This window comes from Myotis brandtii, unplaced genomic scaffold, assembly GCF_000412655.1.
Source record: "Myotis brandtii unplaced genomic scaffold, ASM41265v1 scaffold409, whole genome shotgun sequence".
Taxonomy (NCBI): Eukaryota; Metazoa; Chordata; class Mammalia; order Chiroptera; family Vespertilionidae; genus Myotis; species Myotis brandtii.
In genome coordinates, this window is record NW_005365723.1 from 810,431 (window position 1) to 827,567 (window position 17,137).

At 49.1% G+C, this 17,137-nt stretch overlaps 1 protein-coding gene across 1 annotated transcript in view; it reads left to right on the forward strand.

The window, feature by feature from the left end:
* Nucleotides 1-487: 487 nt before the first annotated feature.
* The window catches only part of LOC106727333 (cytosolic carboxypeptidase 4-like), a 128,355-nt gene continuing 111,705 nt past the window's right edge, over nucleotides 488-17,137 (forward strand). The window contains exons 1-2 of the mRNA XM_014545429.1: nucleotides 488-497; nucleotides 586-766. Coding sequence (XP_014400915.1) covers nucleotides 488-497; nucleotides 586-766 — 191 coding nt within the window. The remainder of the gene's footprint in view (nucleotides 498-585; nucleotides 767-17,137) is intronic.

The following is a 17,137-nucleotide window of genomic DNA, read 5'->3' on the forward strand; positions in this document are numbered from 1 at the left end:
GACTGAAGGGTCCCAGGTTCGATTCCGGTCAAGGGCATGTACCTTGGTTGCGGGCACATCCCCAGTGGGAGGCGTGCAGGAGGCAGCTGATCGATGTTTCTCTCTCATCGATGTTTCTAACTCTTTATCTCTGTCCCTTCCTCTCTGTAAAATCAATAAAATATATTTTTTTTTAAAAAAAAGAAAGAAACTTCATGATGAGAGAGAATCATGGATCAGCTGCCTCCTGCACGCCCCCTACTGGGGACTGAGCCCACAACCTGGGCATGTGCCCTGATCGGGAATAGAACCCTGACCTCCTGGTTCTTAGGTCGATGCTCAACCCCTGAGCCATGCTGGGCAGGCAAAAATATTTACGTTTTTCATAACAGCCTTGAGCTTTGACTTACATCCTCTCTCGAGTCTCGCCGGCCCTAGAAGCAGGTGGAAGAGGATAAATGTGGGTCAGATGTGCGTTAGAGACAATGGGCCTAGTTCGGACGTCACGATGGTCCAGGGTAACCTCCAGGGGGCCCGTGGGGACGTCTTGATGGAAGTGGGAAGCGCATTGAGGTTTAGTTTTCCTCTGTCTGTTTTTTCCGACAGGGCAGCGTCCGTACCAGGTGATCACAGCCCGCGTCCACCCAGGAGAAAGCAACGCCAGTTGGGTGATGAAGGGGGCCTTGGAGTTCCTGGTCAGCAGTGACCCCGGGGCCAGGCTCCTGAGGGAAAACTTCATCTTCAAGATCATCCCCATGCTCAACCCCGATGGGGTCGTCAATGGCAAGTACGTGGGGCGCTGGCCCCACCGCCCTGGCGTTGATGTTGCCATAGTAACACATTTGTGGGTTCATCCGGTGAGGGGGCGTGATCGGAGGAGGCCTGGCGGGCATACCTCCTCCTGGGCTTTTTGTACTTGGAACAAAACACTGTCTATTCTTCACTGATGCGGTCTCATCGTTTTTTATTTTTATTTATTTATTTTTAAATATATATTCATTGATTTCAGAGAGGAAGGGAGAGAGAGAGATAGACACGTCAATAATGAGAGAGAATCATGAATCGGCTGCCTCCTGCGTGCCCCGCACTGGGGATCAAGCCCACAACCTGGGCATGTGGCCTGACCAGAATCGAACCGTGACCTCCTGGTTCCTAGGTCGACGCTCAACCACTGAGCCACACCGGCCGGGCCATCTCAGAGCTTTTTAAATAGAAAGGTATATTGCTCCATAGGCAGTTCATGCCAAAGGGGTCCTTAGACATCATTCCGTTCCACACTTTTCTATTAAAAGGGAGAAAACCGGTGTCCAGGGTAATCCAGTGACTTGCCCAGGTGCATGGTGGGTGAGTGGCAAAGTCCTGGCTCACACTGTAGTTTCCGCACGGGTCAGCCAATGCTTTCCTTGACGTCCTTAAGGTTTACTGCAGAGAAATCTTGATTGTCAGTTGCATTTGATGGCAGTTTGGGTGCAGCTCTAGGAAGGGTGTCGCCTTATCTAAACGGGGTGGCTGAACAATGGCTGTGGAGTCGTTGGGAGTGAAGTGACTGAGAAACCGCTGGAGGAGAGACGAGGGTAGCGCGTCTCCTGTCAGGGCGCCACCTGCCTTCAGAGCGGGCGGCGGGGACGATGACCCCAGTGTGTCTGAGGCCTGTTGGAAGAGGGTCCACATTTTATTTTTTTAAATATATTTTTATTGATGTCAGAGAGGAAGGGAGAGGGAGAGAGAGAGAGAGAAACATCCATGATGAGAGAGAATCACGGATCGGCTGCCTCCTGCACGCCCCCTACTGGGGATCGAGCTCCCAACCCCTGCATGTGCCCTGACCGGGAATCGAACCGTGACCTCCTGGTTCCTAGGTTGACGCTCAACCACTGAGCCACACCGGCCGGGCTGATGTGGCCTCAGTCACTGAACTTCCTCCTGGCTTGGCCACATGCCTCAGGCTCCCCCATGCACGGCAGGCCAGCTTCTTCTCAGTGACAGTGCCGTTCATCATCACTGCCTGCTGTTGATTATGATTAAAATGACCCTATTTACGTAGAGAGCGTCTTTCATCACACAGCGTCCAGGAACCGCGCAGGTCCCTCGGGTCACCCAAACCGTTTTGGCCGAGAGGGACTTGGAAATCCTAGCGTTCTGTTACGGAGAGGAGAACCCACAGGGAATGGCAACATCATCACCCAAAGGCAGTGGTTCTCCACCTTGGCTGCCCATTAGCATCACCTGGGAATCTTTCTAAAATCCTGATTCCTGGGCCTCGTCCTCCGGAAATTCTGTTTCTCTGTTACTCATGTGTGGCCCCACCCCAGAACAAAGAAACAGAATTTCCGGAGGATGCGGCCCCAAAATCAGGATTTTAAAAAGATTCCCAGGTGATGCTAATGGGCAGCCAAGGTGGAGAACCACTGCCTTTGGGTGATGATGTTGCCATTCCCTGTGGGTTCTCCTCTCCGTAACAGAACGCTAGGATTTCCAAGTCCCTCTCGGCCAAAACGGTTTGGGTGACCCGAGGGACCTGCGCGGTTCCTGGACGCTGTGTGATGAAAGACGCTCTCTACGTAAATAGGGTCATTTTAATCATAATCAACAGCAGGCAGTGATGATGAACGGCACTGTCACTGAGAAGAAGCTGGCCTGCCGTGCATGGGGGAGCCTGAGGCATGTGGCCAAGCCAGGAGGAAGTTCAGTGACTGAGGCCACATCAGCCCGGCCGCTTATTGTATTGGCTCTGGGAACTCCTCAGGTCTTGCTGCTAAATCGTTAGCATAGTGTTAAAGCATGTCCGGGGCTCGGCCAGGACTTCTGGGAGCTTGACCCCAAGGGCTTCCTTGCTCTCCGGCCATTGCTGCCACAACCGCACACACCGAGCCTCGGGTGCGCGCCTGTTCCATTCGCCTCCCCCCGACATCGCCACTCCGCATAAACACGACTATTTATTATTCCTAAATTTAGGGTGATTAATTCCATCAGCATAAACCTAATTTATGCCGTCATAAACAGCGACGAGGATAAATGCTGCCAAACGCTAATCCCAGCTCTTGCCAACTCACTGTGCCTGCAGTGGCTGGGCTCGTGCCCCCCCTCCCCCCCACAGACACATCCTTCCCAGAAGCATTAAATTAAAACCGATTCAATGTTGCAGGATCATTGATCAAGTGGAGGCTGAGGCTCTCAGGGGAAATGGCTGTCGTTTGGTTAAATGCTTTGTTCTCTCATTGGCCGTGCGACGTCTGGTATCTGTTCTCTCCATGCCTTCCCCTCCAGGAGGGAGAAATGGGCTGCAGGCGGGAGGAGAGGGAGACGGGTGGCTATTCTTTCTCAGTTTCCCCTTCGACATCTCTTTAAAAAATAGTTTTATTGATTTCAGAGAGGAAGGGAGAGGGAGAGAGAGAGACATCCATGATGAGAGAGGATCACGGATCAGCTGCCTCCTGCACGCCCCCCACTGGGGGATGAAGCCCGAAACATGGGCATGTGCCCTGACCGGGAATCGAACCGTGACCTCCTGGTTCATAGGTTGATGCTCAACCACTGAGCCACACCGGCTGGGCGTATTGTTCCATCTATTTATGCATTCATTGGTTGATTCTTTTTAAAAATATATATATATATATCTTTATTGATTTCAGAGAGGAAGGGAGATGGGGAGAGAGAGAGAAACATCCATGATGAGAAAGGATCACGGATCAGCTGCCTCCTGCACGCCCCCTGCTGGGGGATGGAGCCCACAACATGGGCATATGCCCTGACCGGGAATCAAACCGTGACCTCCTGGTCCATAGGATGACGCTCAACCATTGAGCCACACCGGCCAGGCTAGAGATCTCTCTTTCCAGTGTCCTCGCTCCTAATACTTCCTTTCAATAGACCCTTACATGTCCTTCTAGACGTGTTTTTTTGTGTTTTCTTTTTGGTTTTGTTGTTGTTATTGGCTCTCCATTTGTGACACAGAGAGGCAGCCTGCCCCCTGCTATTGGTGCCGTAACAAGGCCTGGCTGCCTTTCTCAGGACGCACTGTTCCCTGCTCTGCCCAACGCTTTTGTTTTCCACCCGAGGATCTCGAGCCAGGCGAGCAGAAGATCCGAGCTTCGGTCCGAATGAGCCTCTTTCCGGCCGTGCGGCTTTGGACAAGGGACTTACCCTCTCCACTTCTGGGTTTTGTTTTTGTCTTTTTTTTTTTTGCAACATATGAAGGGGCTGGTGAGCCCTAACCACTGCACCTCCGCCGACGAGTCTCCTGACCCAGTATTCTTGTACTTTGAAACTGCTCCGCAGTGTGAGCAAGTGTAAACGTAGGGGTTCCTCGCAATGCTTTCTGGGGGAATTCAGTGGTTCTTTGCGCAAGTCACGCAGGCCTGACTGTCTCCTTCCTGCTTCTGCTTCTCAGTTTTGCAAAGCAATCCAGGGTAAGGTATGTCAGCGGGATAGAAATTCTACAGAGGGAGGGACACACTCGAAGGTCAGGAAGGCTCCTTTATTATATAGGATTATATTTGCTACATCCTATATAATAAAAGCCTAATATGCTAAGTGTCCGGTCGTCTGATCGGCCATTCAACCAATCAATGCGTACTATGCTAATGATATGCTAAGGCCGCTCAACCGCTCGCTATGATGTGCACTGACCACCAGGGGGCAGAAGCTCCAACTGGTAGGTTAGCTTGCTGCTGGGGTCCGGCTGATGGGGACTGAACGAGACGGGCTGGACATGCCCTGGAGCCCTCCTATGGTCCCTCCCCGGCTGGCCAACCTCCCGCATCCCTCCCTGACCCCGATCATGCACCGGTGGGGTCCCTTGGCGGCCTGGCCTCCCTCTCACAATCTGGGCTGAGGACCCCCCACACCCACACCCCAAGTGCACAAATTTCGTGCACTGGGCCTCTAGTATTATCATATAACTAAAATACAGCTTACCTTACATACCACATGAGAGTACTTCTATCTGTACCGATCTTACTAAAGCTTTGGTTGCCCTTGGGACTGTGATTTAAAAATTATGGAGTGGGTATAGGATTGAAAAGATTATATAAAATATACAGCGGGAGAGAAAACTTGGAACTGCAGGAGTTCAGCTGATGCCTTTGTCCCTCCTCACTCACGTGTACTGTTTCAAAGGATTTCGTTGTCCCATTGGAATGAACAGAAGCCAGCCTATAACCAGCTTCAGGGTGTCTCCAAGGGCATTTTGGGGACTGGGGGGGAGGCGGGGGAGAGTCTATAATGAGCAGTTCCTGTGGTTGGTAGAGTCTGTCTTCCCAGACTGCCTCCCTGGTGTGCCCAGCCTGCATCACCCACAGAAGCTAGGGTTCTTTGGAAAGTGCGCCCCTCCAGGAACCAGAAGGAACTGCACCTCCAGGCTGGGCCCTGAGGAATTGCCTGGGACTCTTATGTTCTCTATTTCTGGACCCTCCTGCTCAGCAGGGCAGAGTTTAGAAACAGGGTGTGGATCCACCTTCCCCGTCCCGACTTCCAGGCCGCCTTTTCCTTACTTATTTATCTCTCAGAGTCATTGAGCTCTTTTGAGTTATTAGCCGTATTCCCTCCCTGCCCTGCTTCCTGCTTGCTCCTATACATCTTCACTCTGCAGGATACACTTTCTCTTCTATTTACAGCTTCTCCCTGCTCCCCACCCCTCCCCGTGGCCCAATAACGGCCAAGGAGATAAATAAGAAACATAACTCTTTTTGGCTATTATTATTTTTTTGTTTGTTTGTTCCTCGGCACAGCAACATATATAACAACAAGCAAACAAATCTTATTACTGAACTAATCACAATAAATAAAAAAAATAACCGAGAGTGGAGCTTAAGGAAGGGGGTACGTCAGGGGAGTGATTGCAGGAGGATTTTTAAAATTTAATTTACCGGCAGCGGCCTCGCTGCTCTGTTGATGCCTCGCTGAGGAGATGGTGTCTAATTAGAGAGGGCTGTTATGGCTCTTTGCGTACACCCACCCCTAGGCTGCCTTATGCTTTGGGTCTTTTAAAGGGGAAATTTGGCCCACAGAATCCCTTGAGAAATTTCCCTGTCGGCAGCCCTGATGCCGGGAACAGCAGCACTGAGCATGCTGCTTCGTGCCATCATCAGACTTGGAAACTGCAAAGGAAGGACTTGGTATCCTTTCCTCTGACGGCAGATCATCTCCCCCTGAACCACAGAGCAGATGGGGGGTCACCCCGTCACTTGGGAGCCTCCACGGACAGGTCACAGCGCAGTCCTTGGGAAAACAGGCTGGTAGCCACCGAGTCTTAGCGTTCGAGTGTTTTTCCCTTTCGCCGTCTAATTCTGTCTGACATCGGTTTACATCCATTTGCTCTCGTGGGGTCTCTGATGGGATTGGGAAACAGTTAGCTTTCTTTATTAATGACTAGTAGCCCTGCGCATGAATCCGTGTGCAAGTAGCTCCCTGCTGCTTGCCTCAGCTGGCCACCAGCTCACCTCCGCTGGTAGCTCTCCCCGCCGTCCTGTAGCTCTCCACCCACTGCCCCTCCCTCCTGTAGCTCTCCACCACTTGTAGATTGGTTGTGATGTTACAGTGTAAGGGATAATTAGCATATTCCTCTCTTGTTATATAGGATGACTGTTATTTTGTTTACCAGATAGCGTCTTACCAAGTCCTTTTGCTATTTGAGTCACTTCTCTGAGTTAAATCATGTGTGGTCTGTGTCTAGTCCCATCATGCGGTATTTTTTTTTAGATGTTTTAAATTTTTAAAATATATTGTTATTGATCTCAGAGCAGAAAGGAGAGGGAGAAAGAGAGAAATATCAATGATGAAAGAGACTCATCAATCGGCTGCCTCCTGCACGCCCCACTCTGGGGATCGAGCCCACAACCCCGGCCTTGTGCCCTTGACCTGGAATAGAATCGTGACCTCCTGGTTCATAGGTCGACGCTCAACCACTGAGCTATACCGGCCGGGTCGGGGGGGGCGGTGTCACATTGTTTTGATGTATAAGCCCAGATAATCCTAACATGATGTCGGGAGATTTGATGCTGGCTAAGCTAAGGTCCTGTCTTTTTAAAAAAATATATATATTTTATTGATTTTTTACAGAGAGGAAGGGAGAGGGATAGAGAGTTAGAAACATCGATGAGAGAGAAACATCGATCAGCTGCCTCCTGCACACTCCCTACTGGGGATGTGCCTGCAACCAAGGTACATGCCCTTGACCGGAATCGAACCTGGGACTCTTGAGTCCGCAGGCCGACGCTCTATCCACTGAGCCAAACCGGTTAGGGCTAAGGTCCTTTTCTAAGTGCTGTGTAACCGTCCGAAGCCCGGGCTGTACTCCTCAATGTCAGGGCGAAGGATTCAGAAGTCCCTGCGTCCTAACGCGGCTGGGCCTCCTTCCAGGAGCCAGCAGCTCATTAACGCCCCTCATTTGTAGCTGTAATTCTGGAGATGGGGACAGCAGGACTCTCTTCAACTGTAATCAAGGCCATTGAAATCCATCTGATCTAATGTGGGGACGGCTTTTTTTTCCCTTCTTCTTCGGAAAATGTAATTCAACAGCGAGCCATTAATCTGGCCATCCTGACACTGAGTTATTGGAATGTTCTAACTCAGTGGATTTGGCCACCGCCAGGCTGGGCGTCTGAAGCACGCCACGTGATAAATATCCGCTGGAAAACAACTCTATTTTCCGCGGGCAGATCATTGAAATGCATTGCATGGCATTACGTAGATTATGTATCCGGGGGAGGGTGCTCAGAGTGACTTGGTTCAAGGCAGTATTTCATGGCGCAGATGAAGACAGGAGCGTGGAGAGTGGGTGCCACTTGTCCACGGCGTTGCCCGGCTCCCAGCAGAGAGGAGGGGATGAGACGATTGGCTCTCCCAGCTGCTGGGTGCACGTTCTCTTGGACCAACCTTTCCTCCCTCCTGGATGAGCCCGCAGAGGAAGGCTGTGGGCGCTATAGGCTAATGCATTTCTGCGACTTGGCCGTGCGGCCGTGGGATCTGGGGGGAACTCAGTGTTTAGTCCGGATTCCTGTCCTGAGCTCGCGATGTTTCTCGGTGGCATCCCAGCCATTGTAGGCAAACATCCTTGGCTTCAGAGCGGGAGTGGGGAACCTTTTTGCTGCCAAGGGCCATTGGATATATATATATATATTTTAAATATATTTTTATTGATTTCAGAGAGGAAGGGAGAGGCAGAGAGAGAGAGAGAGGCCAATGATAAGAGAGAATCATTGATCGGCTGCCTCCTGCACATGCTCCACTGGGAATCGAGCCCGCAACCTGGGCATGTGACCTGATCGGGAATTGAACTGCAATCACTCAGCTACGCTGGCTGGCCCATGAGATATTTATAACATCATTCATGGGCCATGCAACATTATCAGCTTAAAATACGTATAGTATAGTCTGCTCTATTTGCTCAGACATTTAATTAACTCACCCCTAATGCCTGGGCAGGGGGGGAGCCTGTAACCAAGTATGTGCCCTTGACCGGGATTAAACCCAGGACCCTTTGGTCCACAGGCCAACGCTCTATTCACTGAGCCACACCAGCCAGGGCAGGAATATTTCACACGGGAAGAGGAAAAAGAGGACCAGCTTGCGGAGTGAACTGATAAAAAAGGTTTCATTTTATAAGAGCGATGACAAATGCACTAGACCTTTGTGTAATGTCCCTGAGCAAGAAACAGACATTGCCCAGGGATGGATATGAGTGCCTTTCATACGATATTTTGGTACGTACCGGGTGTCATTAATTAGGCAATATTTCTAGGAGTGCGAAGCGAGGACATCTCTAGAGTCCTAAGTGACATTTCCAGCTTTACGCCGCCATTTAGCGTCTTTTTATGTTGTTTTATTTCTTTCCGTCTGAATTAAGTATGCCTAAAAAATGCTCTGCAAATTTTGTGCATGGCCTTTAAAAAATATAGAAACATCAATGATGAGAGAGAATCATTGATCAGCTGCCTCCTGCCGCCCCACACTGGGGATCGAACCCGCAACCAGGGCATGTGCCCTGACAGGGAATCGAACCGTGACCTCCTGGTTCATAGGTCCGCGCTCAACCGCTGAGCCACGCCGGTCGGGCTATGCATGGTTTTAAAAACACACCTACTAGCATTTCACAAGAGTGACCATCTATATGATTTTGACAATTTCTACCAGTTTCCATGGTACGATCCCAGCTTCTACCTGGCTTCCCAGAGCCATTATTCAGTTGCAGACCCGTTTGTTGTGAAAAGTGTGAGTGATACCGTATGCGGCCCCCTACATGGAATGAACAGAGTCACAGCGATTACCAGTGGTTCTCAACCTTCTGGCCCTTTAAATACAGTTCCTCATGTTGTGGTGACCCCCAACCATAAAATTATTTTCGTTGCTACTTCATAACTGTCATGTTGCTACTGTTATGAATCGTCATGTCAATATCTGATATGCAGGATGGTCTTAGGCGACCCCTGTGAAAGGGTCGTTCGACCGCCAAAGGGGTCGCGACCCACAGGTTGAGAACCGCTGGATTAGACAGTGTCTGCAATTGACCAGCTCGCTTCCCAGCTGTGGCTTCCCCCGGGAATCGAAACCCAGGCTCCCAAACTTTTCTTGGGATCCATCATCGCACCATCACTCTCGCTTCTCCTCTCTTCTTCTTGACCTTGTCCAGAGACGTCAACGCACAAAAGAGGAGGAATCCTAAAATCCTCCAGGGAGCCCCGAGTTCTGTTTTGGAGAAGATGAAACTGGGATTCAGGGGGAGTGTGTTGCCTGGAGCCAACCAATGGCGTATTCCCTGGACCAGCGAGCTTTTCAGTTCTACCGGCACCAAAAAAAAAAAGGGGGGGGGGTCTTAAATAAGCTCATTGCAAGGAAGGGATCTGAGACTGAGCCAACGGGGAGGTAGAATTTTATGCAAATCCACGGAAAAGTCTTGGACACCTGGAACGTTGATCGAGGAGAGCGTTGGGTAGGAAGCCGATAAAAGGAAGAGAAGGACAAAGCGGGGACTCCTGGCCTTCTTGGGGGGCAGCGACAGTTCTTGGCCCCGGGAGCCGTGTCTGTCCCAGCACAGTTAGGTGCCCAGAATACGGGGAAATATGTGAGAGAGGAATTCTCCAGGGAACGTTGGAATCCAAGCAAATCAAAATTCTCCGTTTCCCTTCTCATCTGTTTTCTGTACACACCAAAATTCTTTAACCGCTGCAGTTAGAAACCATCTGTGTCTTACTGTCCTGTTCAGAGATACGATCCGGTAGTAGATATACCTTGTGTTTTATTTTTTATTGATTTCAGAGAGGAAGGGAGAAGGAGAGAGAGATAGAAACATCAGTGATGAGAGGGAATCATGGATCGGCTGCCTCCTGAACGCCCCCTACTGGGGATTGAACCCAAAACCCAGGCATGTGCCCCGACCGGGAATCGAACTCTGACTTCCTGGTTCATAGGTCGATGCTCAATCTCTGACCCACGCCAGCCAGGCAAAGGCCCTTTTCTAAAAGCAAAGGGCTGCTTTTAGAAGTCCTTTCTCGCCTTGAGATTAAATAATTTGGGCCCATTTGGTGACTCATGTTCTCAGCTGTCACTGAAATAAAATAAAATAATTGAGCCCAGCCGGTGTGGCTCAGCAGTTGAGCATCGACCTATGAACCAGGAGGTCACGGTTCGATTCCTGGTCAGGGCACCTGCTCAGGTTGGGGGCTCGATCCCCAGAGTGGGGTGTGCAGGAGGCAGCCCGTCAACGATTCTCTCTCTCTCTCTCTCTCTTCCTCTCCTTTCCTCTCTGAAATCAATAAAAACATATTTTAAAAAATAATATAAAACCCCACCTTTGCAACACAGGCGTGACGAACAGGAAAGAATCAGAAAGCGGTGATTTTTCTTTGAAAGTAAGAGTTTTTTAAAAACGCGTTGAGCATAATAGAGTGTCAGCCGCACTATCACCCTGGAAATTATAGCCCTGGCCCAGCGGACTGGCCGCGTAAATCTGACAGCTAGGACCACAGCCACGTGTTGAGCCAACGCGGCCGGGATCATCACTTCAATTCATCTCCCAGGAATCGACAGAAAAGGTCTCCTGTCCCGGGTGCTAGGGCCCTGTCATTTCTTGCTCCGCTCTCCCCGTCGCGGGTGACGACAACCTTGAACCGTGTCTCTATCTGTCACCGTCTTCCAGGCAGATGAATTCCTCGCCGTGCACACGTCGTTTTGTGTAATCAGACATCCCTAGCGTTGCCTGGGCGCGTGGCTGCGTGTTAACGCCAAGACACGCAGACCCACACACAGCAGGGAAACGGAGACAAATCCATGTGACAGCACACAGCACCGATACGTGGAATTGGATGCGTATTCTTCACCCTTGCCCACGGTGGCCTGGCGTTCTGGCCGCGCCCTGGCCTTCCATAACCGAGGTTGAGGCCGCTCTTCTGGGAGATGGAGACAATGAAATCCATCTGTTTCAACCTCTTGACTTCTCCGGTCTTTGAATTTCCAAGATGCCAGGGCTGACACCAAGTCTCGTGTGCTCCCCAACATCAAGACACCGCAAAGCAAAGCATCATCTCCACGCTGTTGTCCCTGGGGAGGATACATTCAAGATGCAGGTCATTATTTGAGTTGTGATATGGAGGATTTTCTGAACACGGGGTTTGCTCAGCACCCCAAGGCAGGACTCGGTGATAGAAGGAATATATATATTTTCTGCCAAATGCTTTTTTCAGTCTTAGTGAAGCAGAGATGTAATGTGTCCTAAAAAATCTACAGTCCACTGTGAGAGACAGCCCTAGAGAGCTCATCCATGTTTTTAAAAAATATATGTATTTTTTTATCGATTTCAGAGAGGAAGGGAGAGGGAGAGGGCGTGCTGGAGGCAGCTGATCGATGATTCTCTCTCATCATTGATGTTTCTATCTCTTTCTCCCTCTCCCTTCCTCTCTGAAATGAGTAAAAATATATTTTTTTAAGAGAAGACCTGTCTTCATGCTCAACCTATCTTTTTATTTTTTTAAATTTATTTTTAAAATATCTTTATTGTTGAGCCCTAGCCGGTTTGGCTCAGTGGATGGAGCATTGGTCTGCGGACCAAAGGGTCCTGGGTTCGATTCCAGTCAAAGGCACATACCCTGGTTGCAGGCTCCTCCCTGGCCCAGGCCCTGGTAGGGGCTTGTGCGGGAGGCAACCCATCGATGTGTTTCTCTCACATCGATGTTTCTCTCTGTCTTTCCCTCTCTCTTCCACTCTCTGTAAAAATCAATGGAAAAATACCTTTCGGTGAGGATTAACAAAAAAATCAAACATCTTTATTATTGAAAATATTACATATGCCCCCTATTTCCCCCCATTTTCCAGCCCTCCCCCGCCCCCCACCTCAGGCCCTCACCACCCTATTGTTTGCGTCCCTGGGTTATGCATCTATGCCAGCGGTTCTCAACCTGTGGGTCGCGACCCCTTTGGGGGTCGAACGACCCTTTCACAGGGGTCGCCGAAGACCATCGGAAAACACACATATAATTACATATTGTTTTTGTGATTCATCACTATGCTTTCATTATGTTCAGTTTGTAACAATGAAATTGGGGGTCACCACAACACGAGGAACTGTATTAAAGGGTCGCGGCATTAGGAAGGTTGAGAACCACTGACCTACGCGTACAAGGTCTTTGGTTGACCTCTTCCCACTCACCCACCCGCCTTCCCCTGCCTCCCCTCTGGGATTCCAGCCTGCTCCATGCTTCTGTGCCTCCGGATCTATTTTGTTCATCAAGCCATCATTTTATTGTTGGTGAAACTCTTGGATCATTAGCTTACCTCGCCATTTCAGCATTTAAACAGGGTGGAATGGAGGTAGTGACTTGACCAAATTAACCTTTCCTGATGACTGTACTAATCACCTGGGTTAATCACCACCCGGCAACCAGCCGTTCACCTAAGCAGGGTTTTATGAGTCGTATTTCCTTCGACCTTTTATTCTAAGTGCCCAGTGAGCCGACGGCATGCATCTAACAAGTGAAAAAAAAGCCCCCTTGCTTTACGCCGAATTCGATAATATCCAACCTTGCTCTTCTGCTGGAGAGTACGTTGTTTAGATCAAGAAATTGATGAGGTGAGGAGAGGAGATGCCGAGAGACAAATACCCAAAATGCAGCGGGAGCCCGGGAAAGGCCCCACAATGCCATTTGCTTTTGGATTTAATTGAACGGGTGCTAATTTATTTACTTATTATATTGATGGGAGGCACCCATTGCCGATTAGCCCCTGGATACATTTTAAAAAGGATCGTAAAAGGAGACGCCGCTGCTTGTCAGGATGGCTCATTAACATTCAAATCGACTAACTAACATTTAAGCGCGAAGAATAAAATCGGTCATGGGCCAGGCAACATTTTCATCAAATGTTCTTAAATAGGATCCATTAGTGGGTCCCCGCTCCACTACCGTCCCACCCGCTGCCAAAGTCGCTGGCACCGGAGAAAGTCAGAATGGATCAGGGGAAGGAGCTATATTGTTTCCGCGGCAACAATTAATACCCGATGTGTTACTGGGCTCCTACAAGGTGGATGCAAAGCTCGATTCAGTGGGCGTGGCTTTCTTCAGCTATAATTGATACAGGAGAATGAAATCCATTACCTCAGGGGTTATATGTCCTATTGTTTTGCTCACACAGCTCCGACAATTACTGAAGCGTATAAATTAAAGTATATGTCCAATGGTAAATTTTAAAAAAACTAGAGGCCCGGTGCACAAAATTCAGACACTGCGGGGGGGGGGGCGGGGAACTCCCTCAGCCCGGATTGCGAGAGGGCGCAGGCCAGGCCCGAGGGACTCCACCGGTGCACGATCGGGGCTGGGGAGGGACAAGGAGGTTGGCCAGCCGGGGAGGGGCCAAGGAAGGGCTCCGGGGTGTGTCTGGCCTGCCTGGCTCAGTCCCAATTGGCAGGACCCCAGCAGCAAGCTAACCTACCGGTCAGAGCGTCTGCCCCCTGGTGGTCAGTGCATGTCATAGTGACTGGTCGACCAGTCCACTGTCTGCCCCCTGGTGGTCGGTGCACATCATAGTGAGCAGTTGAGCGGCCTTAGCATATCATTAGCATATTACGCTTTGATTGGTTGAACGGACGACCGGACACTTGGCATATTAGGCTTTTATTATATAGGATTCTTTTCCTTGATTGATTTTTACAGGGAGAGGAGGGGAGATGGGGAGAGAGAGAGAAACATCAACAATGAGAGGAAATCATTTATCGGCGGCCTCCTGCACACCCCCTACTGGGGATCGAGCCTGCAACCCAGGCATGATGAGAGAGAATCGACTGGCAATTGAACTGTGACCTCCTGGTTCATAGGTCGATGCTCAACCACTGAGCCACACCAGCCGAGCCAAAGTTAATTATTTGTAATGAATCAACCCAGGAAGGAATGTATGAATAGTTTCCAGAGAGAGTACCCGAGTTCCTCCTGCTTCTGGGGAATAAAGAATAAAGAATCACCGAAGTTAGGACTTCTCATTTTTCTAAAACTTTCTAACTCTGCCAAGGGAAAACAAACCTGCTTTGATAAATCTTGAAATAGCAGAGGGGTCTTAACAAGTTTGTTTGTTTTATTATGTATGTGCTTTTTTTTTTTTGCATCGAATGACTTCAAACTGAATAGTGATTTTCTATCAAAACCACCCTGAAGCCCGCCCAGCATGGCTCAGTGGTTGAGCATTGACCTATGAACCAGGAGGTCACGATTCGATTCCCGGTCAGGGCACATGCCCGGGTTGTGGGCTGGATCCCCAGTGTGGAGTGTGCAGGAGGCAGCTGATCCATGATTCTCTTTCATCATGGATGCTCCTATCTTTCTCTCTCTTCCTCTCTGAAATCAATAAAAATATACTTTTAAAAACCGTTCTGAAATGAGCCTTTCCCCACTTACTCTCCACAGAGCAGGAAAGGGAATAAATGACAGTGTCCCATTGTTTTATAAATTAGCTCAATTGGAGGACGCTGAGTGTGGGTATTAGCCTACGTTCCGAGAGGGTAAATGAGAAACATTGATCATGACTATTTCGGCCACGTATGGAATGCTAAGGATCTTGGCGCTTTGACCTACGCTATAAAACAGCTGAGTCGTGAGAAAAAATGTGAGCTAATCGAGGCGAACCATCTTCCAAAGGATCGGGTACAAAACGCTCCGAATAGCCAAGTTCTGACTTGCATCTCATCTCCCAGGATTCCCCCGTCACACGCGTGGCGCAGTTTGCAAACTCCCTGGCTCAGGAACGTGCTGTGTCCTTTCTCTGCCTTTTGATACCATTCACCTAATCAAGAATGACCTTCTCATGCCTCCCTCCGCCGCCGCTCCCCTAAACCATCCGTGGTTACCTGATTTAGCAAGTGAAAATACGGGGCACCCAGTTAAATGTGAATTTCAGATAAACAGCAGATAGTTTTAAAAAATATGTCCCATTCGCTTGGCCAGTGTGGCTCAGTGGTTGAGCGTCGACCCAGGAACCAGGAGGTCAGGGTTCTATGATTCTCTCTCATCATTGATGTTCCTCTCCCTCTCTCCCTCTCCCTTCCTCTCTGAAATCAATTTAATATATATATAAAGAATAGTTGGAAATTTAAAAAATCAATGTGGCCCTGGCCGGCTAGCTCAGTTGGCTAGAGTGTTGTTCCAATACACCAAGGTTGCAGGTTCGACCTCCGGTCAGAGCACACACAAGAAGCAACCATCGCATGCATAAGTAAGTGGAACAATAAATCCATGTTTCCTGCTCTCTTTCTCTAAAATCAGTCAATAAAATATTTTTTTAAAAAAAGAGTAGTTGGAAATTAAAAACATAAAGTATGTGTTATTTACCAATATTTAAGTGTTGGAACTAATTATGTATTTTAATAATTATCCATGGGTCACAAATGTGAAAACTCTGGCCACAATATAATTCCAGTTCTCCCCTTATACACTTTCCCTGGGAGCCTGCACTAGAGTGGCATCTTTTGAGCCGAACTCCGTGGGTGGCCCCATTTCTGATGGCTCGGTATTGACCACCCTTTATGGCAGATTTTGATTCTTTCCGAGAAGACTGTAAACTCCAAGAATCATCTTCGATTCTTCAGGGCTTAGTATCTACCACGTTATTCGTGGAAAGAATGAATGAATGGGTGAATACGTAAGTGAATAAATACATTTCAGTTTAGCCAGGTTTCACTACCCTTACCTATGGGTCTATGAATCAGGGTAAAAAAAAAAAAAACAATGCTGAGAAAAGTAAAGACGTCTATAGCTTTTAAAGCCAGGAGCAGCAGGCAGCGATAAGTTGATACTGTTAAGATATGGCTCTACTTCCTACATATCTTCTGTGGGCATCACGACATGAGTGAAGTCCTTCCCTCTGCAGCATGGCGGAGTGGTTGTATAAACAGGAGCATACTCCCATTACTTAGGGAGGGTATTTACGCGAATGCACACAGCCCAGTTGAGAACAGCCAATAAGATGGGGAAGGGGCCTCCAGCAGGTGCCCTAACCAGCTTTCTCTCGCGCGCGTTTCAGCAGTAAATCCTGCTCTGGGAAGGAATTAATTTTTAGTTCCTCGACATTAATAAAAACATTAAGGACTGGCATAATAAAATTTTATTGACTAATTTTCCGCCATCATTTGCCTGTGATTTCTGTGCCGCCGTACTATATTTTTATGGGATGGAAACACTGTTTTGCAGGCTGCATAATAATGACTGTAAAAGAGCAAATAATGTTTGGAAAACCATTCCTTGGGATTGGAGGCATTTCGGGTTAGGAAATTTAATGCTCTTTTCAGAAGGGGAGGCATAGAGTAATTTAAAACAAAATAAGAAGGGGCCCTGGCCAGTGTGGCTCGGTGGATAGAGTGTCGGCCTGCGGGCCCAAGGGTCCCGGGTTCGATTCCGGTCAAGGGCATGTACCTCGGTTGCAGGCTCCTCCCCGACCCAGGCCCTGGCCAGGGCACGTGCAGGAGGCAACCAATCGATGTGTTTCTCTCACATCGATGTTTCTCTCCGTCTTTCTCTCTCTTCTACTCTCTCTGAAATCAATGGCAAAAAAATCCTATATAATAAAAGCCTAATATGCAAATTGTCCCCTCGACCGGGAATTTGACCAGGAGTTCGACCAGGGGGTGAGGCCGGCCTGCCAACCGCCCAAGGCCTCTCCCCCCAGCCCGCCCTGCCCCTGCCCGGCT